The sequence below is a fragment of the Triticum aestivum genome, chromosome 2B (assembly GCF_018294505.1).
Source record: "Triticum aestivum cultivar Chinese Spring chromosome 2B, IWGSC CS RefSeq v2.1, whole genome shotgun sequence".
Taxonomy (NCBI): domain Eukaryota; kingdom Viridiplantae; phylum Streptophyta; class Magnoliopsida; order Poales; family Poaceae; genus Triticum; species Triticum aestivum.
This window is the reverse complement of record NC_057798.1, coordinates 804,381,279-804,408,664: the sequence shown is the minus strand read 5'-3', so window position 1 is coordinate 804,408,664 and position 27,386 is coordinate 804,381,279. Positions and strand designations below refer to the sequence as shown.

General features: G+C 43.0%; 1 protein-coding gene across 1 annotated transcript; it reads left to right on the top strand.

The window, feature by feature from the left end:
• Positions 1-11,580: 11,580 nt before the first annotated feature.
• On the top strand, positions 11,581-19,163 carry LOC123047570 (uncharacterized). Its single transcript, XM_044471154.1, has 4 exons — positions 11,581-13,167; positions 13,282-13,549; positions 14,023-14,074; positions 15,558-19,163. Exon 4 carries the CDS (start codon positions 15,567-15,569, stop codon positions 18,921-18,923), a length of 3,357 nt encoding a protein of 1,118 aa, XP_044327089.1. The 5' UTR covers positions 11,581-13,167; positions 13,282-13,549; positions 14,023-14,074; positions 15,558-15,566; the 3' UTR covers positions 18,924-19,163.
• Positions 19,164-27,386: the final 8,223 nt, after the last annotated feature.

Genomic DNA, 27,386 nt, shown 5'->3' with positions numbered 1-27,386 from the left:
GATATCCCTTTCCCCTATGAGGGTATCCAACGAAGAAACAACTAACTGTTTTTGGATCCAATTTCTTAAGTTGTGGATTGAAAACTTTAGCTTCAGCAGGGCAACCCCACACCCGTAAGTAATTCAAGCTCGGTTTCTTTCCCGCCCACATCTCGTAAGGTGTGTTCGGTGCTGACTTAGTTGGAGCAAGATTTAGTATGTGTGCAGCTGTCTTTAATGCCTCTATCCAAAGGCTTACTGGTAAACTCGAGTGACTAAGCATGCTTCGCACCATATCCATAAGGGTGCGGTTGCGGCGCTCGGCCACACCATTTTGTTGTGGTTCACCAGGCATTGAGTACTGAGCAATGATTCCATTTTCAGATAAGAACTTGGCAAAAGGTCCAGGAATCTGCCCATAAGGAGCATGCCTACCATAATACTCTCCCCCGCGATCAGACCGTACAACTTTGATTTTTGCGTTCAGTTGATTTTCAACCTCCGCTTTATAGACTTTGAATTTCTCCAAAGCTTCCGATCGGTCACGTATGGGATAAATATACCCATAGCGGGAAAAGTCGTCTGTGAATGTAATGAATGAATCAAAACCATCTACAGACTTAACATTAAGGGGTCCACATATGTCGGTGTGAATTAATTCTAAAACCCCTGTGGCTCTTACTGCTCCTTTCTTAATTGTTTTTGCGAATTTTCCTTTAATGCAGTCGACACATTTGTCTGCATCTGAGAAGTCTAATGGGAGGAGTATTTCATTTTTAACTAAGCGTTCCATTCTCCCCCTCGAAATGTGGCCCAAACGACAATGCCACAATTTCGAAGAATTACTAACTCCTTTCCATTTCTTCTCAACATTAATTTCATCACTCACATGCATAACTGAATCATTATTAAGAGATAACATGTATAGTTGGCCTCGTCTAACACCGATGCCTACATTCTTATTACATTTGATCAAAGCAAATTGTTTCTTGCCAAAATGGCACTCATACATATCATCATCTAAACGAGAAACTGAAATCAAATTCCTACTTAAGGTAGGCACATAAATAACATTATTCAATCTAAGAGTGTGGCCAGTGTGTAGCTCCAACGTGAGAGATCCCACAGCTTCAACATCGGCCTCAACTCCGTTCGCAACCTTAAGCTTTCTTGTTCCTCCTCTTATGGTTTGGATCGTATCGAATCCCTGCATAGAGTTAGCAACGTGAGTGGTTGCCCCTGAATCAATCCACCATGACTTTATAGAAAAATCAACATAAAGAGATTCATCTACAAAAGTAATTTCATCAATACCTTTTTGTTCATCCATTTTAGAAAGCCTGGGCAGTCCCTTTGATAGTGTCCCTCCTCTTTACAGAAGTTACAAGCATTTTCTCCAGCAGTGGAGCTGCTAGGAGCAGAAGAAGAACCACCGGCTTCTTTACCCTTGAATGCCTTAGGGTTGAATGGCTTAGTGCCTTCTTTCTTGACTTGCCTTTTCTGAGGCTTAGGGAAACCTTGCCCGTCATGCTTTCTCTTGTTAGAGCCAACATGAAAGACATGGTCTTTCTTCTGCCTCATGATCCTCTCTTCCTCCTGGACGATCCTTGCGGTCATCTCAGAGAGTTGCCATTTTTCCTTTAGAGAGTTATAGTTGACCTTAAATTGTTCAAACTCTTCAGGAAGAGACTCAAGAATAATTATGACAAGAAGGGCTTCACTTAAAGAACACTCCAAAGCCTTAAGCTTGGTGAAAGCATTTACCACCCTCAATATGTGCTGCCTAACATTTCCGTCAATAGTGTATTTCTGAAGAAGCTTAGCAAAAAGCTCATGAGCATACACTTTATGGGAGCCTTTAAATTGCTCCTCCATTTCAGTGAGGAAATCTTTAGCAGTATCTTTCTTAGGGAGTGCTTCAGAAATGTCCGGCGATATTGTCGCTTTCATGATGAGAAGCGCAATATGGTTGGACTTATTCCACTTTTCCATCTTAACATCATACTCCTTCTTGAGTTCTGCATACCCTGTGACACCTGCCACAGGTGCCACAGGTTTTTCTTCCCTCAAGGCATAGTCAAATTCATTACAACCCAAACATAATTCGACTTGGGACTTCCAATGAGGGAAGTTACTCCCCGTAAGTGGTTCGATCGTGTCGGACCGGAATGGAGCGGAAGCTAAAATTATCATAAAAGTTCATAAGTAAAGTTGCATGATTATAAATTTACGTTGGTAAATAAACAAACATGCCAAGTATTTAATTTCAACTCCATGTCAAAACACCGTTGGGCAGAAAAAACATGGAATTAAAATATCATAGGGGATGACTCATAATAATAAAACAACGTTGGTCCGAATTAAAATTAGAGTCATTTCATTCTCAATTTAAACATCAACATAAAAAAAACATTATCATTATTTGATGTCTAAAAAAAACTTCATCATCCAGAAACACATAATAAATCCTGAATAAAATATCTCGTTGGTTCAATTTTACCCAGAATAATAATGTGTTTATTACATTTTTACGCATTTTCTGGTTTAAACAGTGCAAATCATAATATTTATTAACTTAAACGCACTGGAAAAACAGAAAATCGCGACAGTGATTTTCGGCCCGAAATACCTCACAGCTACAAGTAAAACGGCCCACCCCAGCAGCGAAAAATGTTAAGAGAAAAAAAAAACGCGCTGGGCAAAGGCAACCTGGGCCGAAGCCCGTGACCGAAAATGGCCCATTAATGCCCGAAGGCCCGAGCCGGTGCTCCGCGTCGCTGAGAGCCGCTCGATCGAGTCGGACGGCCGGCGCGGCTTGGAGCCCGAACAAAACTGCCGACCGGTCTAACCCTAGTCACTTTCTCCCCCACTCCCCCCGCATTTCTCGCTCGTGAGTGGCGACGGCATTCGACGGCGGCCTGAGGCGCGCCGGCCATGGCGGCGCGGCGGCTGCGCTCGCCGGAGGAGCGTGCAGCAGGATGAATCCCGCGCGCTCCCCCGTCGAGCGTGGCCCCAGCGTCCGTGCACATGGCGCATCAAGGAGGAGGATGGGCGTCGGCCACCGCGGCATGAAAGGCGACGGCGATCTGTGCGGCGTCGGCCACACAGAGGCGCGTCCATTAGAGCGGCGGCGGCGGCCGAGTTCTTCCCGCGCGTCGTCCCGAGGACGGCGGCGTCACGGCGTCTCCGCCCTCGCACCGCGGTGGATGCAGTGCGGGCCCCGAAGGGAAGAGGCAGCTACGCGGCACATTAGGTGAGGATTCTCCTCATTCTCCCAAAAATCGTATTCATCAGTGCTTAATTGGTGAAACAACATGCCTAATTGAAAAATTAGGGTTCTACCGAAATTGGGGATTTTTCTAGGGTTCTTCAACATGGGGGGTTTGCTACTGTTGATCCCTCTGCCTTCTAATTTGCTTATCAAAAACCGGAATCAGTACTTAAACATGATTGATTCTAATTAACCGTGACATAACCATGAGCATTAATCTTTAACATGGGTTAAGTAAAAGGAAGTGGCATTAACAGTAATGATCCGAAGCAAAAATTAGGGTATCACATAATTATATGCAGATGGCAATTGGCATGAACGTCAAACAGTAGCATTATCATAGGGCTAAAACTTTCAATCTTGATCATAAAAACCCTAAACCTGACTTGATCTAAAACTTGATGTTGATCTACAGATCAATAATATAGGGACCTATAGCAATCAAACTTGGCGACTGATACCATTGTTGGGATAATTATGCATCTCTGGGATGCCATTAGCAGAAACAGATTGCATCTAGATCACCTAAAACATGAACAGAGTAGGGTTTAGGGGATCATTACGTGTCACGGCAGTGGACATGATCGCCTGCTTGGTGCAGGCTTGATGCAGGGGTGATGTAGTCGAGGTAGGAGTCCTCCTCAACGTCCTGATGCCCTCAGGACGCCACCGGCACTGCCCGGGGATGGCAGCGGCGGCTGGAGTAGGTCTTCCCGTCGCTGCAGTGCTCCCCCTGATCGGATGGGGTGAGAGGATATCGGGAGGGGAGTGAAACCGTACGAGAATTGTGATCGCGCAGGCTGCCAACCCTCTCCCGTTCCCTTTTATGTAGCGCTGGCGACAGGGGACCTAAACCATCAGTTGGTTTGGGTGCCCCCGATCAGGGCGCCTTAGTTGGGATAAACCTCACGTACGTTGGTGCGTGGGGCCTTTTCATTAACGTTATCTTTCCTTTTTTTTTTAACTAATAGATCTAACTAGCCTGTTTAAGCCGTCAGATCAAAACCAACAGTGGGCGCTTGCGTGCAATCAGCATAAAATAATAATGAACTGACTAATCATGTGTCTGGTGGGATCCATCACACACCGACGACCGTCTCCCCTGCCTGGATCAATTCATTTCGTCCCCACCCCCATGGCAAGGAAGACATGGCATCTCGTGGAGGGAGGCTGCCATTGAGCACCGTAGCTACAGCTGCAGGAAGGCCTCCATTTCTCCAGCTACAGGTTAGTACTTGCTACCTTCTTCTCTCCGGTGGCTATTCTTTTGGTACCTGCCTGGATTGCTAGTTCTGATGCAGCTAGCTTAATACATCAGATGATCTCACTCAGATCCAGATCTTATGCCTGTTATTTCATCATCATGATGCACTACGTTATACTATGCACCTTCGCACTCGATTGACCTCGCATATCCGTAACATTTATTAGTTAACTGTTACTCCAGTTTAGGAGTATGTTCTAGATTTATACCAGCAGAGACTCTGGGAAAGGTCACACTGTGAAGCCATGGAGCCAACGAGTCTACCGATAAGATTATTAGAGAAAATCACGGATAATTTCTCTGAGGAGCGACTACTTGGCCAAGGTGCATATGGAAAAGTTTACAGGGTAAGATTTAGGATATTTCGTTTGTAACCATCAAACAAAGCTTGATACTACTTATACTTGAGGTTCAAATTGTTGATCCTATGGTTACCCTCCATCCCTTTTTACTTCAAACAAATGAACTAGTTTCCAGAAGTGATGTGATTTTGAATTTTAGTCCATTTGACTGAACTAAAAGAGTGTATAGAAGGTCCCCGGCCCCAAGGACCACCAATTTGCACCCCTAATTTTCTGCTGCCATTTGATGTTGTGTGCTGATAATACATCTTGTGATCTTGAGTATGTAGGGTGTGTACAACGACGGACAAGAGATTGCTGTGAAGCTGCTCCATAACAACATGCAAACAATCGACGATGAACAATTCATACACGAGTTTGATAACCTTATGATGCTAAACCACCCAAACATTGTACAGTTAGTTGGTTACTGCTATGAAACACAACGTCAGCATATGGACTTCGAAGGGAGAACTGTTTTTGCTGAGACAACATATAAAGCACTTTGCTTTGAGTATATGCCCAAGGGGAGCCTTCAAAGGCATCTTTCTGGTAATAAGGCCGCTTCACTTCAAGTATAAGTTAGTACAAAGTTGAGTCACTTATTTTGGGACGGAGGGAGTACTTATTAAGCATGCGAAGAAGAATGTGAGCTAGATTTGGATTCCACTGACAATCTTTTTCTATAATAAATTTGCAGATGAATGCGATGGACTTGATTGGCAAACACGTTACAAAATTATCAAAGGGGCTTGTGAAGGTTTAAAATACCTTCATGAAGGATTCAAAGAACCATTTTACCATTTGGACATAAAACCAGACAACATGCTTCTAGATGAAAACATGACCCTAAAACTTGCAGATTTTGGTTTGTCCAAGTTCTACGACGGACGACAAACCTGCAGGGTGACACAAAGTCCTATTGCAGGAACTATGTAAGTGAATGCCTCCTGCAAATGAACTCATTTCTAATAAATGTATCTCTAATATTTTTGTTGCCATATGCAGTGGATACATGCCACCGGAATACTTATTTGGCAACGTGGTCTCGAAGAAGTTCGACATATTCAGCTTGGGTGTTGTAATGACCAAGATAATTGTGGGGCCTAATGGCCACACCAGACATGCTGAAATGCACCACCAAGAGTTTCTTGATCAAGTAAGAAAGCTATCTATTATATTGGACAAAAGGTTCATGTTTATTTTTGAACCATATTCTGGTGTGCTCTACATGTGTATGTTTTAATGCTTGCTTTTACACTTCGATCACACAGGTACAAGGAAATTGGAGAAAAAGGTTGCAAGCAACATGGAGTCCTCCCGAAACGGTAGAAGCACAATGCCAGCAAGTGAAGAGATGCATTGAGATTGCCCTGAGCTGCATGGAGATGGATAGACACAAAAGGCCAAGTGTGGTGGATATCATACATGAACTTAACAAGACTGAAACTTTTATTGAGAAGATTACTTATTATGAACAAGATCCGTCACCTCCACTTGGTTCCACTTCAAATGTTGTTCAACCTGCAACGTCATCTCCACCATCTTCCCCAACACTGGTTTGTCTCTTATAAGTGTTACTTGAATTATTGTTTATTTATCTTCCTTTTGATTAATATTATTTTGATGGCAAACAGGGTTTGCAATTGGCTTCATCACGGGATGTTGAAGTGGAGGCTGCGAAGCTACTTCATAAACTTATTCTGGAGTCAAAGGATGAGCCCACTAAACTGGCAAGAAAACTTTACGTGGTATGCACCGCAACTAATATACATGACATGAAAAACTATAAACTCAAATGTAACCTTGTTTCCTTCTTCAACGTTCTAGATATGTCAACATATGAAGTTAAGTGGAAAAGAGAAGTCTCTGCCCTATCAGGTCATATCTAGGTAAATATTTTCTTTCGTTCTTGGCTATATTTTCGGAAGATCTTTTTTGCCAAACTTTTAAAGGTAAATACTAGTTAAAGTTCTAGCTTGTGTTTTACACATGTTGTCTTGTCGCTATTCTTGATATTCAAAGTTGATAATTGGTGGTGTGATGTTCTTATGCTAAAAAGTTCTGCTATCAAACTGGATTTCACACATCGGTTATCACTCATTGCCACTTCTGGAATACTAATATACAATGAGGGGCAGCGTTTCACTAGTATGATAACCGTTGTGTGACAATGAGTTCATACTGTTCTGACATACGTATTAGGTGTAAAATACTTAGGATGTGAAAATGTTGTTCAGAATGAGAAACTGGATGACAACAGCGTATGTCGGAATGTTCTATCAAAATTTCACTTTATCGAGCTTGACTTTTCGACCTCTTCCTAGTTTCTAAGATGTTCATACTATCCGTAAATTTTGCCCGCAGGGCCATGGAGATTCTGGTAAGTCAACATGGAATTGATATGGACGCATTGGGATCATCACAAGTTCCGTTTTCTGGCCGTCCACAAGCAGTAGATTCTAGTGGCGTTATGTTCAAGGATAAGGTGATAGTTGGTGGCGGTATGTTCAAGGACAAGGTGATAATTGGTGGTCAGTCTCCTGTGGTTGGGCGCAATGCATCCCAGAGCAGCGGTCAAGCTGCATTATGGCAGTTTCCATCTGCCTCTGCCATTGGATTTTCAACATCACCTCAGTGTCCACATCCAATGGTTATTTCTAAGATGTCACCACCACTCTTCCGAACGGTCGTCCACCGCAAGTCACATGAAGGGCTCCTCAAGATCACCGATCGTGTCTATGGTGGCATCACATTTCCCTTTCAACTTTGGCATCTTTCATACAATTTTGTTGATGTAAACTGTAAGGGTGCACCGCGAATATCTTAGCTTTGTGTATTTATTTGCAGTACTCGATTCATGCTTCATCACTGACGTCTTCGCGGGTGATAAGTACCAGCGGCAGCATTACATCAAGGACATCATCTCACGCCTCAAGAGCAACTTTGCTAACGCGCACTTCCTGGTCTCGAACTTCCGGGAGGGACGGAGATGGAGCCAGAGCCAGAGCCTGCTGGCCAAAATCTTGAACAGCTATGACATGACTGTGATGGAGTACCCGAGGCAATATGAGGGGTGTCCAATCCTCACGATGGAGATGATCTACCATTTCCTCAAGTCATCAGACAGTTGGCTCTCTGTGGGCCAGGACAATGTCATGATAATGCATTGCGAGCGAGGCGGCTGGTCTGTACTTGCGTTCATGTTAGCAGGACTGCTGCTGTGTAAAAAGAAGTTCACTGATGAGCAGAAGATGCTAGAGATGGTCTACAAGCAAGCACCTCGTGAGCTTATCCAGTTGCTCTCACCGATAAATCCCATGCCTTCTCAGATAAGATACCTGCGATATATATCTCATAGCAATATCAACTTACGTTCAAGCTGGCTACCAGGCGATCGACCACTTACCTTAGACAATGTATTACTAATAAGCATTCCGGATTTCAACGGGGAGGCTGGATGCAGTCCAATCTTCCGAATTTATGGGCATGATCCTCTGTCTGGTACAAAAAACAATCCCAAGGTGGTTTTTTCTACAGCAAAGAAATATGTTAGGCTTTACAAGCAGGCAAGTCAAAAATGTTAATGTTTCAAGAACACACAAATCCATCAACTGTTGGAATTTGTTACTAACAATCTGTTCTCATTATATTTTATTTTCATGTTACTAAGGGAGAGGATGACGGGATCAAGATTGACGTGCACTGCCATATTCAAGGCGATGTTGTCCTTGAATGCACCAGCATGGATACTGAGAAAGAACGAGAAGAGACAATGTTCCGACTCATGTTCAATACATCATTTATCAGATCTGACATTCTAGTGCTAGACCGTGATGAAATCGATATGATGTGGGATGCTAAAGATCGATTCCCGGAGAATTTCAAAGTTGAGGTAATGTAATCCTAATTGCCATCACAGTCAGCTTATTTTTCTTACAAAATTGTGCATAAACTAAGTAATGTTTGTCATTTGTGGACAAAAGGTTATGTTTTCAGAAATGGCCATGGAGGTGACCAAGGAGAACCTACCAGTTGAAGCATTTGAAGAGGTTCAAGAGATATTCAGCAATACGGAATGGTTAGACTCAAAAGAGAATGCTGCATTGGAATCCAGATCAAAAAAGGCGAGACTAGACGCGCACAACTAAAATGGGAGAGCGGGCAAGCAATTATAGCGGCATATACTACAGCTGAAAGATTTCGGCAAGGCAATACTGAAGATTGTCTTGGCAGCATCACTGAAATGCTAGCAAATGTAGTACCACTGAATGCTGAAGTATGCCATACCCCAAGGATGCATGACAAAAAGCTTAGAAGCATGTTGACGACTAAACAAAGGAAGTTATGCGCATATAAGCTAGGAGTTAATGGGTAACAATTTTCTGTCTAAATGGATCTAGAAATGAGAATCACGAGTATGCCACATGTGTGCACCTCCTTGATAAGAAATAATTGCATGTATGGGCAGTCACAAGGAGACTCCCAGTTTTTGAAATCGTAGAAGGTTGATGCTGTGTATTCCATGGGCCAGTGGAGAATTAACTTGAGTGTATATAAGTCTATGTTATCTAGCTTAGGTGCCTCCATCAAGGAAATCTGAGCATCAAGACAGAGTCTTGAATTGAAGCTCAGATTTCAGTTGGCTCAAGCTTACAAGACCGATCTCATTGACATGGTCTGACATCATTAATGCGTCTTATGGTAGCTTTCTAATTATATTTTTTGACTGATCAGTAACAGATATATTAATAGCGTATTGTTTATTTATCACAATAAAAACACATTGTACCGTCAATTCTATAGGTGGAACTTGAAGCATGCACCATCATAGACTTTGAAATATAGCTGAAAATGTTTGATCTCACTTAAACAGCTTTGTTTGGCAGTAAGTGATTCACGTTCACGAGTCACGACCGCCCTCCACTGCACGCAGGCCCTCAGTACCGTGGTGAGCAGGAACTCATTGGGTGCCTCGCCGCAGGAGGCACTCTGGAAGGCCACGGAGAGGGCATTGGAGTCTTCCTGACGGCAGTGCTGCGCATAAATGGAGATGGCGCAGCCCCACGAGAGTAGGCTCCGTTGCGGCATCCGGTCGAACGAACAGGCGGCGAGCGTCCCGGAGGAGGAGCTCAGAGCAGCCACGCAGGAGGAGGTTGGCGAGGAAGAGGTCCGGGGAGCCTCGGTCACTAGGGCGCCGGCGTGCGCGGCAGGGAGGAGGCGGTCGCCAGCGAGACATGAGAGGAGGAGCTGGGCCTGGCCGTCTGGGCGAGGCTCACGTGCCGCCGGCTTGGGACAGGGCAACGAGCTTGTTTTTCATCTCTAGAGACTGCTGCGCCGTTGCGCTCTCGACCACCGTACCTGCGCCTCGCACGCACGCAATTCAGTCGCCGAAATCCCCTCGGGAACCGCGGACGAGGGGATGGGAGGGGAGTTTCCATAGGAATGGGAACCGAACCTGCCGCAAGATGTGCGCGACGTCGACGCCCTGCGCGATGAGTCCGAACATCCGGAAAATACACCGACGGTGGAGATCCCCGGCACTCTCCGGCGGGGTCCGCGGCGAGGCCGGTGCTCGGCGGCCGTCGTGGTCGGAGGCTTTGGACCGTTGGAGAAGACAGACGGGATGCGAAGACGTACTCTACATTTTTTTTCTTTCCGCTTTCCGGTGCAGCTCTTCGCGTTACCTGGGCCGGCATCTGAGAGGGCCGAGCCCGGTCTCTCTTGGGCCGATCTCCGCAACTGTCTCTCTGATAGGAAGGAGACGGGCCCTTCTCAAAAAAAAAAGGAAGGAGATGGGCCCGTCCGGTCTCCTCTGTTCCGCCGCTGCATCTTTCTGCCCACGCCGGCCGGCCAGCCGGAGCGCATCCTCCTCCGCCGCCGTGCCCTTCCTCGCGATGGATGGATTTAGGTCGCGCCAACCCGCGCGGGGTGTGGGATCGGTTCGAGGCCGACGAGCAGGGGACCAGGCGACCGCCGCCGGCCACTGTGGGAGGAGGATGAGCGTGCGCGTCCCGGTTGTTCCCCACGCCGACGAAGATGGGCGGAAGCCGGACGCGCGGCGGAGCGGCAACAGACGCCGACCGCTTCAGTTCGGGGTGAGATCGATGCTACTGAAGATCTTTTAGGCCCACATCGCCGATTTACACCATTTTCCACCGATTTGTAAGCGTTACCCTACGTCCTTTTTCGTTTTCCCCAGTCCCATCAAGACTTGCTCTGAATGAATATCTTGAAAAGTCACCTCAGTCAGACAAACATTAGCTGATCACTAACTGGTAGGCTGTATGTAATACTTTCCGTCCGGAAATACTTGTCGTCAAAATGGATAGAAGGGGATGTATTTAGACGTATTTTAGTTCTAAGTACATCTCTTTTTATTCCTCTTGATGACAAGTATTTCGACGGAGGGATTACCAAGTATTATATGAGTAGATACTGATTGTAAATTGCAATTTACTTGTATGGTGATTGATTCTACAGAAGGTCGTGTTGAATGTCTCTGTTGCGAATTCGAAGAATTCACTGTCACGTCAGTCTCCATTTTCTCGTGTTCCATACAACCTTACAGCCTATCTTGTTCTTTCAGATGGTACATCACAAAGTGAGGATGCAGTTGAAGGGAAGGCCAAAGAGGCATCTGAGGTTAGCTCTAGCTCAGACCTCAGATAATGAAATAACATTGACAGAGCTTATATTCCGTGGCGCTTTGAAGGATGCCAGATTGCCAGTGCAGTAGAGCAGAAGGCGGCTCTGCCTTCTTGCTTTGTTCGCAGGAAAAGCTACAAGATGGCCCAAAGCCAAAGGAAGGAGCTGGACCTGCTCTTCTATCAGCTGCACAAATCAAGATACGAAATTCCTTTGCCTTTTCAGTCTTGAAAGAGTGCTTGAAACCTATGTTTTCCTCCAAAAAGAATTGTGAATATAAATTGCAGTAGATGGGGTTGTTATACCTCACATGAATAAGGGCATAAAGGACATATGCTAAGAAAGATAAGAAAAATAAAACAAATTCACTATGTCTCCTCATATGAACCCCCTTTTTATACTTCTTTATCCAGCAAAAAAAAATGAGTGGAATGTTGATTGACTGTTCTTGAGTTGGGAATGAATCTTAGTACTCCCTCCAATCCATATTAATTGTTGTACAAAATCAGCAAAAATTAATACGGGTCGGAGGGAGTAGTTGTTCTTGTGTGTTAATCTACTTATTTTTGTCAAGAATACAATATAACCAAAAGCTTAAATAAGTAATTTAGCAGTTGTGAAATGGATGATTTTGCTAGCTTCTGTCATAATGCAAAAAGAACCGTGGAGTGTAATGTACTCCCTCCGTCCCATAATATAAGAACGTTTTTGACACTTATGGGACGGAGGGAGTACCTTAGAAGTCTGATCCTTGTTTCAATTGTTTAGGCACTGGTCCATATGAGTTCCAATATGCAATTGACATAGTAAGGCGCCTTGATCATTTTTGACAGCTAGTATCTGATCAATTTTGGCATGTTAAGGCTCGCCACGCCATTTAAATGTAGTACTTCCTACTCATCAATACATCTTGAACAATGCTAAAAAGTATGGCCGCAGTTGCATCTTTGTAACTGCTTCTCTGGCTTTCACATCTTCCACACTGTCGTGAGCTTATTTTCTTGGCATTTTCCTGCATGAATACTTGGCTTCAGAGGTCCTTGTATTGTAACACAATTCTTCCTTCAGTTCTGCTTCTCTTACATAATCTTCAATATGCGTGGAATCTTATTTACGTGGAATGCTCAGTTGTAAAAAACGAGCCATGTTTGTGGTTCTTTTTATGAGTATGATGGTACCTTGAGTCTTACCACCATAATTAAGAACTCTGCACTGATCTTGTCTTGTGGATACAACTTGCAGACATACGCTGGAGTTGAAATGTCATTACTCTGCACTTAGTGATTCATTTGCTGAGGTTGATGCTGCTGAATATAACTCTGCACTTAGTGATTCATGTGCTGAGGTTGATGCTGCTGAATATGATGGATTGGTAATTCCTGGGGGCCGTTCACCCGAATACGTCGCAATGGATGAAAAGTGCTTGACTTAGTTACCAAGTCCTCTGATGCTAAGAAGCCTATTGCATCATTTTGTGTTGGACAGTTCATTCTGGCGGCTGCAAGAGTAGTCTGCAGCCGTGCATGCGCAGCATATCCTGCCATTGATCTTGTCACGGGAGCAGCTTATGATGATCATCCTGAATTCATCACCCTATCCATGAAAGCACTTGGGAGGCTCTGTACATAGCAGGACCCAACGAAATAATGTTGTCCCTTTGCCGGGTATGGTCTGAGAAACTTTGCCCCGGTGAATTTTAATTCACATTCTTGCTGTAATATTTCTCATTTTTCATAGCCTCTGTCTGAGCCTTTTTGTTCTAATCACACTTGTAATAGGATTAAATGGAGGATTACGAGGTTATATGGAGTGCCATTCATTATTTTTAAGGTGCCAAGCTTACAGAGAGGAACCTCGTTGAACACGTCATTTGACAGTGTGAATGCTCAAAGCTGTGATGCACCTGTAATCCCTGTTGGATGGCCCTCCGAGTACCTTGCCCTGAATGATAAAGTAGCTTGCTTGGAGAAGGGGTTCATGGATGAAGGAAAGGCAGCTCCATCTGATTCGCAATTGGGCATCTATTATCTGCTGCGGGTTCTTTAGGTATGCATGAACTTTACTCTTCTTAGCTATAGCATGTTCTGTGTTGAGGAAAACAAAACACGGCTGTCCCAAGTCAGAATATCTGATAAATCATCATTCTGAATTTATTTATTTTTGCTTCTCTAGATGAGAAAACTTGCGTGAGTCAAAAATATATGTTACCAATGTAAAAGATGCATCTCAGAGATAACATCAGAAAAGCCGAAGCTAGGCCCGTAGGGTATAACCTGGGTCCTGCGAACTTGATTGTGATGCAATTTACGAATTATACCCTGCTTCCTTTTTAGGGGAATATATACCTTTCTTTCAGAACTAAAATTATGCCTTGCTTGGAGCAGAATGGGTTTTGTCTTTCGAAGGTTCTGCAGCACCAAAAGCAAAATAAGAAATCGTACAAAGCGTGACTTCCAGCACTTCAGGCCACCATTCAATCTTGTGTCATTCCATTTTGCTTAACTAGTTTATCTTCTCAGGACTCCTGCTGCTGTTTTGCAATAAATCTCCCTCGTGTCTTCTGCCATTGAGGTGAATCTCTTTACATGTTTTTATGATCTACATCAGCTGCAATTTCAGTGCTTTACAAAACAGCAAACTGTGTCCCCTTTGTCTTGGATAAAAAATATACTGAAATATAGTAGTAGGGCATTTTCTGCATGTGCTAATAATATAGAATTGTAGAACATAAGGGATATGCCTCATACCTTCCTGAAATTTCTGTCTTGGGAAAATGTATTATTAGTGGAGCCCTTATTAATCCGAATTTGGTTGAAGCTTAGCATATCGGACAAGCACAAGTGACTCACATGATTAGATTGTTCCTAAGAAATATGTAGTAGGGTGGTATGCCACTCTCATGTGTCATCATTTGCACCTACCTTTAATAGAGATTTAAAATGTCAGTAAGAAATTGTCTAGGTTGTTTGTTTGGCAGGTCAACATTAACTGTGTCACTAGGTTGGCTAGAACTCTAGATTACCGTAGAATTATTGCAACTATATAAGAAAAACAGTATATTTGGAAATGCCTTTCATAAGCTTCTTTATGAATTTTGATTATACTCTCTACTAATTAGAATATGGTCCCTTCTAGGCTACATAAAGAAGTTGGAAGTGAGCCCATATTTTTTAGCATGTTCTAGATATGTACTTATGCCCTCATGCTTGCACCACTTAGACAGGAGTATATCTAAACAACTGCACATACCAAATTTAAGAAAGTACCCCTCCATCCCATAATATTAGATTGTTTTGCAATCTTATATTATGGGACGGAGTGGGTAGTAGATATACTGCCTAGGTGGTCTTTTATACTTATGGATTATGTGCACACCCTCTGTTGCACACTATGCTACCTATGATATGAGATACAACACAAGGAGTGCCACTTTTACTTAAGCGGTATATTGTTTTTGACCCCTAAACAGTAGGAGAGGATTTAAATGATATAATTGATGTTTGAGCCTCTAGATCATGTAGAATTCTCAAGACTTCAAAGTGTTACCCTGATAGAACATACTCCCTCTGCTCATAAATATATGTTTTAACTTTTTGTGTATCGGATGTATATAGACATGTTTTACTGTGGTTTACTCATTTCAGTCCGTATATATTCTAACATATTTTAATGCTATGATTTCTTTTTAATTTTTTGAAACTTGTCATGCATAATTTTCTATAGGAAAAGTGTAAATAAAATATAAAAAAGTTGGCTGCATACAGACAGTGTAGATATAGGAAAACTTTTAAACCCGGAGTATGCACACGAGTAATCAATTAGCTGAAACCGTATGTTCCCACTAATTAGTTCTAAATAGATTCCCTAACGACCATCATGGTAGCCAATCTGATATACATGTACATTCCTATATGGGCAATTTACTAGTCCAATTCAACAACTGTCATGCGCTGGCTCTAATATTATATCCGTGGGGTGTATTTCTTTTGAATTAAATATATGTATGCACTTCTACTTATTTGTTTGTAATATGATTATCCTCGTGTGAATTCAGTGGTCACTGATGGCTGGAGTGGTGCGCCTATGGAACGATTGGGAGGTCCAAATCCTAGTGCTTGTTAGCTTCATGCTGCAAGTGTTCCTGCTCATGTTTGCCAGGATGCGACGGCGGAACATCTCCATCGTCCCAAGGACTCTCCTCTGGCTGGCATACCTGCTGGCAGACTCCATAGCGATATACATCCTTGGCCACATGTCCTTCTATGGCAAGTCCCACGGGCACCAACAGCTCATGGCATTCTGGGCACCCTTCTTGCTGGTGCATCTCGGTGGCCAGGACAACATCACCGCCTACTCCATAGAAGACAGCCAACTCTGGCCACGCCACCTGCTCTCTTTTATCGTGCAGACGGTGGGGGTGGCTTATGTCCTCTACAAGTATGTTGCTGGCAGCTGGACCTTGGTCACAGGCGCAGCGCTGATATTTGTCAGCGGTGTTCTCAAGTATGGGGAGAGAGTATGGGCACTTAAGTCTTCCAGCCTGGATAACATGAGGAAGTTCCTTGACAGCAGGAAGTTGAGTGAGGCTAAACAAGGACAGAGACCACGGTGGGGCCATGGGGATAATTTTGATATTGAAAGGGTTCTGCAGGGGGCTCATGACCTTCTACCCATTTGCATGGCTCAGTTTGTGGACTATAAGTTCTGGCCATCTGCGTTCGAGAGTGAAGCCATAGAGGTATTCTATAAGAAGGGTGAAATGTTTGAGTTGGTTGAGATGCAACTCTCCTTGATGTATGATTTCCTATATACCAAGGCAGTGGTGGTCTTCACATGGTATGGATGCTTCATCCGTGCCGTTTCATCAGTTGCCAGCATCACCACTTTCTTCTTATTTCAATCAAGCATTGGAAAAAATGACTTCAACAGAGTTGATGCCATTGTCACATACATCTTAATAGCTGGGGCTATCCTCCTAGAGATGACAGCTGTGTGGAAGGCAATGGGATCAACATGGGCATGTGCATTGTTGCATGCTAGAAGATGGCATCGGCTTCACAGGATAGTCGTATCTGTTCGGCGGCGTTTCAAGACTGCAGAAAGAAATAGAAGATGGTCAGGTTCCATTGGACACCTGGAGTTACATTACTCATCTCTCGGGGGTGGAGGCTGCGTGAAGAGCTTGAGACGCAAAGATTTATGGAAGGTGTACCACTCCCTACCTATCATTTCAAATGGCACTAAGAAGTTGGTGTTGGAAGTGGTAGAAAGAATGGTGGAGAAATGTGAAGGAAAAGAGGATATCATGAGGAGTTACAATGGTCAGTGTACCCTGAATGCATGGAGCGGATTCTTCAAGGATCCCACCTCACACGCGGGCATTGATTTTGATGAAAAAATCATTTCCTGGTACTTTGCCACTGAAATATTCTTCTCATGGTCATCTCGTGAGGAAGAGCATGGTTATGTTGTGGAGGCAATCAAGGAATTGTCTAACTACATGACATTTCTCCTTGTTGAACGTCCCTACATGCTGCCTAGCCCCGTTCGCCACGGATTGTATGCCAATACTGAAGCAGCATATGTGGGGCTTGATTTTTCTGATAGGGAACGGATTAGCAGAAAGTGGGGGCTGGACAGAACAAAAAAAATGATGGATCTGGACAAAAGAACGGACATGGGCGAGCTACTCAAAGCAAAGTGGAAGTTGGTCATAATAAGTGAGGATCTGGACATAACAAGGGAGGATCTAGACGGAAGAAGGAAGGAACTAGACAGAACAAGGCCGGCTTTGCAACGTGAAGCGGAACTGAACGGTACAAGGGAGGAGTTGGACAGAAGTTGGGAGGAGCTGGATAGAAGGAGGGAGGAGCTGGACAATATAAGGTTTGAGGTGGGCATTTTAGAGGTGGGCACTACAAGGGAGAAGCTGGAGGTGCTAGACAGGAGAAGGGAAGAGCTAGACAGAAGAAGGGAGGGGCTAGACAGAACTATGGTGGGGCTGTACAGAATGGTTAAGGCGTACGGTAGAGAGAGGGAGCTGGAGAAGCCGAACATAACAATGGAAAAGCTAGAGGAGCTGGACAAAAAAAGTGAGGATCTGGAGAGAATAGGGCTGGATTTGCTATATGAAGCGGAGCTGCACGGTACAAAGGAGAGGTTGGAGAGAAGTTGGGAGGAGCTGAATATAAGGAGGGGGGAGCTGGATATAAGGAGGGAGGAGCTTAATAGAAGGAGGGAGGAGCTGTTCAATTCAAGGTTTGAGGTGGCCAGGACAAGAGAAAAGATGGAGGTGTTGAACAGAAGAAGGGAGGAGCTAGATAGAACAAGGAAGGGGCTGGAGAGAATGGTTTGGGATTACCGTGGAGGGAGGGAGCGAGGGGAGCTGAACAGAACAATGGAAAAGCTAGAGGAGCTGGACAGGAGAATGGAGGAGCTGGACAGAAGAAGGCCGACTTTGCAACGTGAAGCAGAACTGAAAGGTATAAAGCAGCTGGACATAAGTTGGGAGGAGCTAGACATAGATTGGGAGGAGCTGAACAGAAGTGAGGAGCTGGACGATTTAAGGTTTGAGGTGGGCACGACAAGGGAGAAGCTGGAGGTGCTGGATAGAAGAAGGGAGGAGCTGGACAACAGAAGGGAGGTGCTGGACAGAAGAAGGGAGGGGCTGGACAGAATAGTTAGGGCTTACAGAGGAGGGTGGGACCTGGACATGACAATGAAAAATCTAGAGGAGCTAGACAAAAGAAGGGAGGAGCTGGATAGAAGAATAGAGGATTTGGACATAAGAAGGGAGGGGCTGAGCAGAATAGATAGGGCTTACGATGAAGGGAGGGTGCTGGAGGAGCTGAAAAAAATGATGAAAAAGCTAGAGGAGCTTGATAGAAGAAGGGAGGAGCTGGATAGAAGAAGGGATGAGCTGGACAAAAGAAGGTTTCGGATTGACAATAAAGGGGAGGAGAACCTAGACCTGGCCAGAATAATTAAAAAGTTAGACAGAAGAATCGAGGAGCTGCGTTTCGGACCTCCACCCTCCTTAGTCCGTGGAGCGGGGCTTGTTGTTCGGCTATTAGAGGCGGAGGCGCAGTGCGAGGTGGAGGCTGAGGCACGGAACGAGGCGGGGGTGGAGGCGTGGGGTAAGGCGGAGGTGCGGCGGGTGCTACTTGGGGTGTGGGTGGAGATGCTATGCTATGCGGCCCACCACTGCAGTAGGGATTCCCACGCTAGGCAGCTCAACAGTGGTGGTGAATTCATTACCATTGTTTGGCTTCTGTCCACTGCCATGTTCAATCGTCGGTACAGTGAAGAGCATTGGTTTAAGAAGGGCGTGCGGAAGTTCTTCAGGCCACCATTCCGTCTTGAGCAGTATGAGGACGAGGGTTGTATGCTACCTCTTTGCTGCGGTATTTATATTGTGTAGTAATTTAATATGCAAAAGAGGAGCAAAATTATGACTTGATGAGTCGTTGATGACTGAAATATGTGGTTGATCTGTAGCAATTTGTGATATTTTTCATTCTCGGAGACAATTCACTTAGCTATACTCGGCTCGTATGACGACCCACATGTTTGTTATACTTTTGTCTAATCTGGCCGGCGATGGTGAGTGTATTTAGGTACAATTTTTCATATACAAGCATATATATAAGGGACTTTTACATTTGTGCACTTAATTTGTGCGGGGACTACTTAATTTTTCATATACAAGCATATATTTAAGGGACTTTTACATAGTAGTAGATCGCTACTACTATGTGTACCCTATCGGCTTAACAGTGGTAATTTTAGTAGTAACGCTCTTATTTTCAGGTGCGCTACTGCTATAATTGTATGTGTAGCGCTGTTTACGCCAACGCGCTACTGCTACTTTGCACTAGCGTGTTTTTTTAGCACGCGCTACTGCTAAAGTTCTGTGTATAAGGTTTTCCCTAGTAGTGATAAGTGATCTAGTGTCCCCACCTCTGTTAAAAGTTTTTCGTTTCTCACTTTCAGATCATTGTTACTAGTAGAAAAGGGGGGCAATGGTCCAGGCAGGGCCAGCCCATTCGTCAAGGTTCAGTCCAGAACCGGGACCAATGGGGGCATTGGACCCGGTTCGTGAGTCCCGGGGGCCGGCCGGGCCACGTGGGCCATTGGTCCCGGTTCGTTTGGACCTTTTGGTCCTGATTGGCGGGACAAACCGGGGGCAATGGTCCAGGCAGGGTCAGCCCATTCGTCCCGGTTCAGTCCAGAATCGGGACCAATGGGGGCATTGGACCCGGTTCGTGAGTTCCGGGGGCCGGCCGGGCCACGTGGGCCATTGGTCCCGGTTCGTTTGGACCTTTTGGTCCTGGTTGGCGGGACGAACCGGGACCAATGGTCCTCGCTCCTGGCCCACCACTATTGGTCCCGGTTGGAGGCATGAACCGGGACCAAAGGCTGCCCATTAGTCCCGGTTCATACCACCAACCGGGACTAAAGGGTTGGTCCTCGTTGCGGCCAGAGTTTAGTCCCACCTCGCCAACCGAAGGGGGCTCACACCGGTTTATAAGCCCCTCCCTCTCTGCCTTGTTGAGCTCCTCTCAAAATGAAAATAGATGCCCTTATACAGGGAATTTGACCTAAATTCATACTAAATTTCTCTGAAGTTAGTAGAAATTTATTATGAATTTAGGTTGAATTTTCTCTATAAGCGCATCTATGCTCATTTTTTTAGTAAAGTTAATCACAACTATTTTTTCTTCTATTTATTTCTGAGTAGTTTTTTATATAGTTTTTTTCTTTTCTTCTAAATTTATTTTTTCCTTTTTATTTCTGAGTTGTAATAAATCATTTAAAATAAGCATCTATGCTCATTTTTTAGTAAAGTTAATCACAACTATTTTTTCTTCTATTTATTTCTGAGTTGTAATAAGTCATTAAAAATAAGCATCTATGCTCATTTTTTTAGTAAAGTTAATCACAACTATTTTTTTTCTATTTATTTCTGAGTAGTTTTTTATATAGTTTTTTTTCTTTTCTGCTATATTTATTTTTTTGTTTTTATTTCTGAGTTGTAATAAGTCATTGAAAATAAAAAAGAGGTGCAATGCTCGTTAATTAGCTTCAAACCTTTCGGAATAGTGTAAACTGCACTGCACATAGCTCCGTGCAGTCTATCCTAATCCTCAAGGCTTGAAGCTAAGCAACGTGCAGGTGAGCATTGAGCCTCTTCTTCATCGTCTCTGCACTCAGGGCTTATAAACCGCTGCGAGTGCCTCTCGCTTGGCGAGGTGGGACTAATTAAAAACAGCTGCACAAAGAATCAACTAAAAAACAGCTGCAGAAAATAAATAAGTAATTAGAGGGTGCATTGGTACCGGTTGGTGGCACCAACTGGTACCAATGCCCCTCTTTGGTCCCGGTTGGTGCCACCAACCGGGACCAAAGGTCTTCATTTCCTGCCCTTTGGGCTGCTGAAAAGAGGCCTTTGGTCCCGGTTGGTGGCACCAACCGGGACTAAACTGGGCATTGGTCCCGGTTGGTGCCACCAACCGGGACCAAAGCCTTTGCTATATAAGTAGCACTTAGGAAAATTTCAGAAACCGCATCCCCACTTCGATCTCTCCTCCTCCTCTCCCGACGCCGCGCGCAGTCCCCTACCGCCACCTCGCCATCGCCGCCCCGCCCCGACGCCGTCACCGCCCCGCCCCGACGCCGTCGCCGCCCCGCCCCGCCCCGACGCCGTCGCCGCCCCGCCCCGCGCCGTCGCCGCCCCACCCTGCCACCCCGACGTCGCCGCCCCGGCCCACGCCGCCCGACGCCGTCCGCCCCCGCGCCGCACCTCGCCGTCGCCGTCACCGTCGCCGTCCCCGTGAGCAACTTTTTATGATTTTTTTAGATTTTTTTGTAGTTCATAGATTTTTTTGTTAGATTAGATGTGTAGTAATTTAGATATGTAGTTCATAGTATGTTAATTTAGATTGTGTAATTAATTTGTTCATATTGTGTTAGATTTTTTTCTGTTAATAGATTTTTTTTGGTGATATTATTGTTGAATATGCATGTTTGGTGATATTATTGTTAATAGATTTTTTTGGTGATATTTAGATTGTGTAATTAATTTTGTTCATAGAATTTTAATGATTTTTTTGTTCATAGTATTAGAAAAAGGAAAAAAATAAAAAGAGAAAGTGTTTAATATAATTAGTTACAAAAATACTAGTTTATTTTTAGTAAGTACTATTTTATTTTATTTATAGTAAGTGCTTCATATATAGTTGAACTAGCTAGTTGATTTAATAAACTAATTTATTTTACTATATATAGAAGTAGTTTGTTTTTAGTAAGTACTACTTTATTTATTATAGTAAGTGCTTAGTAGTTGAATTAGATAGTTGATTTAATTAATAAAACTACTTTATTTAACTATATATAGAAGTAGTTCCCGCATCGACGTTGGCGATGCCTATCCCGCATCCTCGTCGTCGTCGACTCGACGGTGGAGGCCTGCTTGATCAGGGCCATGTTCGGAACTGGGCTCCGCCGGGCTGGTATTGGGAGGTGCTACCTTCCGGGGGACGTAGGTTGGTGAGGAGGCAGCCCGTTGTTGACCCGATCCTTGTTTGGTGGCGGTCGGTGGGCCAGTGACGGTGCTGAGGCTTCCGGACACCGCGGAGGTGGCACGTCACCGTGTCAGCGAGGAGGACGAGCACGTCCGTCGCTACATGGTTGCATTGGAGGGCAGGTTCGACAATACCTGGTAGGTTCTTCAGGGATCTCACTGGAGCTATGATCCTGTGATGGTTCCTTATCTTTGGGTGTCCACCGCCCGTGACGATACCCGTCGGGCGCTACGGTTCTAGTTGTATTAGTGATGCTATATTAGTGATAATATTCGACGATGTACGGACACCAAGAGATGATGTACTTTTGCTTATAATTATTGAATGCATGCTAATTTGAATACTATTTTATTTTATGATTTGGTTTTGCTTATTTTATGATTTGGTTTTGCTTATTGAATGCTCATATTGGATAAGTTCTCCTTCATTCCCGTGTGCTAGAAAATTTGGTGTAATAATGCACTCGGGAATGAAAGGAGGAGCTACGTACATCACCGATAGTTAATCCGTGATTAATAATAATGATCTAGTTTAATATTTGAATTATGAACATAGGCCAGAAATGTCATACTCGGACGATGAAAACCGCCCGGGGGAGTGCGATTGGTGCCACGACGACCGAGGTATGTGCGACAGGTTCATTGAGCTGGACGAAGATCGTCGCTTCAGCATTAAGCTCGAGGAGACCTTCGATGTTCATACGGTACGCAACGATGACAATATTTTTTTTCGTAATTAAGCACGACTTCAACTATTTTAACGTGTATTTTTCATCTTTTCCAATTCGACTAGCTTATCCTATGCTTTGCAAGACGCTATGTCTTGGAGAGGATGGTTTTTGAAGACCATGAAAGTATGGAAACCAAAAAAATTATCCTAAGTACCCATCATGGTGTGGATTTTTAAGTAAAGCTGTACAATGCTTAGAGTGTAACCCATTTTGGTTGCAAAAATTGGTAAGCACTTTGCAAGATGTATGGTTTTGATGAGGGTATGCTTGTCACCATGGATCTTGGTGATCCTACAATCGAGCAAGAGAGACCTTCGATTTGGGTCCTTGTGGATACACCTCCAATTCTTCCCCTATGTGAGCTTAACATAGTTATTAAGTAATTTATATTGTTTATTTCAAAACAGTTGACAACTTATTTCCATTGATAACTTATTTTCATTCTTCAAAGAATGTGCGGAAGATGGTAGACAGAACCTACTACATCGAAGGCTCCGAATTAACTTATCAGGAGAAAAATCATTTGGTCGCATTTTGTACCGATCTTGAGAATTACAATATCTACAATCGAACTCCTCAACATTATGGTCAATACGTGCCACTAGTGCACGTGTTGAACTACGGTAACTACCATGGAGATAACCTGGTAAGTTTTTTTACTATTACGACATCCGTGCATCTTTTTGCACACTTCTAAAACTAGTACATCATTGCTAACTACGAAGTTATTACTATGTTTTTCAACAGATAATCCCGAATGATTGTGTGCCTCATCGGATGTATACGCACGGTACCCTTCATGTTTTGAACATACAACCAGGTCTTCCTACGAATCTCAACTGTCCATACCGGGTTTCTAAAAGAAGTGGAGACATGACAATCAAAGAATGGAAAAAAAATGTATGGACAGTCGTAAGGAGCTTCTTGGAAGCAAAAAGCAGCGAAGGGCAATTGGAGACAGGATGATCGCCATTCTTCATAATGGAGAGTCAGGGTCTATATTGTTTTATGCTATTTTACCTTAAGGGTGTTTAGGTCCTACCTGATACTAATGATCATGTGCTAAGAACAATTATGTAGGGTTGGGTTCGATGACTATGAGGATGATGATCGTATGACTTATTATTAATAATGAGTAGAAGTTGTATGATGATGCATGATTAGTAGGACTTGTTATTATATATGATGATGTATGATGCGAGCATGCATGAGTTATTATATCAGCGGGTGAAATGAACATATATAGCAGCAGCGTTGGTAAACCAAGGACGAAGATATAAGAGAGGACACTTCTCTCTATTAGCTAGCTAATAACAACCTAAAAATAACCCCCAAAACCCCTAAAGTAGCCACTAAAAAAACATGGACTTTTGGTCCCGGTTGGTGCCACCAACCGGGACCAAAGGCCCCCTCTGACTGGGCTCGGCGCACCGGCCACGTGGAGGCACATCTGTCCCGGTTCGTGTTTGAACCGGGACTAATGGGTGGAGGTATTAGTAACGACCCATTAGTCCCGGTTCCTGAACCGGGACTAAAGGACCTTACGAACCGGGACTAATAGGTGTTTTTTACTAGTGTGCCAACCAAGGTTGCCAGAATAGTCATTTCGAATCGGATCAAAGCTTCGTTGGTAGGATCGCAAATCATAGAATATTAACTATCATCATTGTAGAAATGTAGATTCTATGAGCTATATATATATATATAGCTCATAGAATCTACAAACTATATATATATATATAAAAGGGGCTTTTACATTTGTGCACTTAATTTGTGCGGGGACCATGAATGATAAATCATTTATTCATAGCAAGTATATATGGTTATGTGCAACGAATTGATTGATGCAAAACATCCATGGGGATATCCTCTTTTAGAAAGAAAAAAATCCATCCCTTTAATTTTGCTAGAGTCAATTACACCACTGGTGCCACAACTTGGCGCGAAAAATCAGTTTAGTGCTAAAACTTGTGGCATACATTGAACTGGTGCCACAACTTGGCTTTGGCATGCATATACGGTGCAAATTACGTTTCTATACGAAGAGGTTGTTGATTAGGCACGCCAATGTGAATGTGGTATGGGCCCGCTATCAGCGAGGCAAAGAGGACGTGTGGGAAGGCCTGCTATTTTGCACAAAAAAACCTCAGAAATTTTTCCTCACGAAAAAGCTCTTGCCACTGCCACAAGGGTCCACTTGTCAGCGTCTCAAAAATAATTGAAAAAATGGCACCTGCAAGGATTCAAACCGCTGTCCTGTAGCTCACAACTGCGCGCGGCTAACCGCCTGAGCGAGGACAAATTCATGTAACAACTGGATGATGCCCCTATATATTCTTTGAATATCATGTGGTCTACAGTCCCGACAACCCATTTTACATTGTTCTTTGACTAATTTATAGGATATTTGTAAATTATAATCATGCGTTATAAATAACATACATATTAATAAATTAAAATAAATTATGAATTAACCATTTAATAATTTAAAATTATCCAAATAACTAAATTAAAATTAAAGAACTGTTCATTTAATAATTTGCACATTGAACAAAAACATATCCTCAATAAATGATTATATACGTTTAATTTTTTCCACAGTTTTAAATAAATATTAATGTAATATACAAAAGTATTCATGCTTAAAAAAGTGTTTACTTTTATACTATATTTTAGTAAATGCTTTTATAAGTTTGAAAATGTTCACAGTTGAAAAAAATCATGTAAGTATATAAAAGTGTTCATGCTTTAAGAAAGTTTTTAGTTTTCTATATATTTTCATAAATTTTAAATATTCACAGTTTTACCAAACTATTCATGCAGTATATAGAAGTTTTCATGCTTTAAAAACATATATCCGCATAGTGTAATTTCTTTTACACGTATAGTGTAAATATAGTTGGCTGGGATTCGAAGCAGCAATATCTGGGCATCAGGTGTGAGTGGCCACCGCACCACCCAGCCGTGTTACTTTTTGTAGGAATTTATAAAATATTTGTAAATTATATTCTTATGTGAGAAATAATGATAATATAGAATAATATTATGTTATAAAAATATTCAAGTATTATTTAAAACTTATCTATATAAATAAAAATATTTATGCGGTATATAAAAGTGTTCTTTGTTATTTTGAAATTTATTTTATTTATAGCGCATTGTTTCAATAATCATGTATTCATAAAGTGTTTTAAAATAACAGTGCAAAATGATATGCTGTGGCTCCTTTCCTCTTAAGATAGAAAGTTTATATATGTACTGGTGCGACATTTGCTCCTCCAGGTCACGGGATCGAATCCCATTGGCGACAATTTTTGCAAAATGCTGTGGGTTGCTGACAGATGGACCCCGCACAGCTCCATCTGTGAGAAAAATGAAAAAAAATTGAGGTTTTTTTTGCAAGATAAGCTCCTCGTCACCCTGTCCCTGACAGCGGGTCCGTGCCACGTTGGCGCGTCTAATCAACACTGTGTTCGTATAGAAATGTGATTTGCACCGTATATGCACGTCAAAGCCAAGTTGCGCCACCAGTTCAATGTATGCCGCAAGTGTAAGCACTAAACTGACTTTTCACACCAAGTTGTGACACTAGTGGTGTAATTGACTCATTTTGCTATCAAGTTAGTTGAATTGGTATGTATGCCTGAGATTCTTTTTGTTTTTGTTTCAGATAAGCTATCTCGTATGTGTCCGTTCTAGTTACCGTAAATTTGTCAGTTTTCGGATGTGTCCATGGGGATATCCTCTTTTAGAAAGAAAAAAATCCGTCCCTTTAATTTTGCTAGAGTCAATTACACCACTGGTGCCACAACTTGGCGCGAAAAATCAGTTTAGTGCTAAAACTTGTGGCATACATTGAACTGGTGCCACAACTTGGCTTTGGCATGCATATACGATGCAAATTACGTTTCTATACGAAGAGGTTGTTGATTAGGCACGCCAATGTGAATGTGGTATGGGCCCGCTATCAGCGAGGCAAAGAGGACGTGTGGGAAGGCCTGCTATTTTGCACAAAAAAACCTCGGAAATTTTTCCTCACGAAAAAGCTCTTGCCACTGCCGCAAGGGTCCACTTGTCAGCGTCTCAAAAATAATTGAAAAAATGGCACCTGCAAGGATTCAAACCGCTGTCCTGTAGCTCACAGCTGCGCGCGGCTAACCGCCTGAGCGAGGACAAATTCATGTAACAACTGGATGATGCCCCTATATATTCTTTGAATATCATGTGGTCTACAGTCCCGACAACCCATTTTACATTGTTCTTTGACTAATTTATAGGATATTTGTAAATTATAATCATGCGTTATAAATAACATACATATTAATAAATTAAAATAAATTATGAATTAACCATTTAATAATTTAAAATTATCCAAATAATTAAATTAAAATTAAAGAACTGTTCATTTAATAATTTGCACATTGAACAAAAACATATCCTCAATAAATGATTATATACGTTTAATTTTTTCCACAGTTTTAAATAAATATTAATGTAATATACAAAAGTATTCATGCTTAAAAAAGTGTTTACTTTTATACTATATTTTAGTAAATGCTTTTATCAGTTT

Coding starts and splice junctions, on each gene's coding strand:
- LOC123047570 (XM_044471154.1), top strand. CDS start 15,567: ATGGCTGGAGTGGTGCGCCTATGGAACGATTGGGAGGTCCAAATCCTA.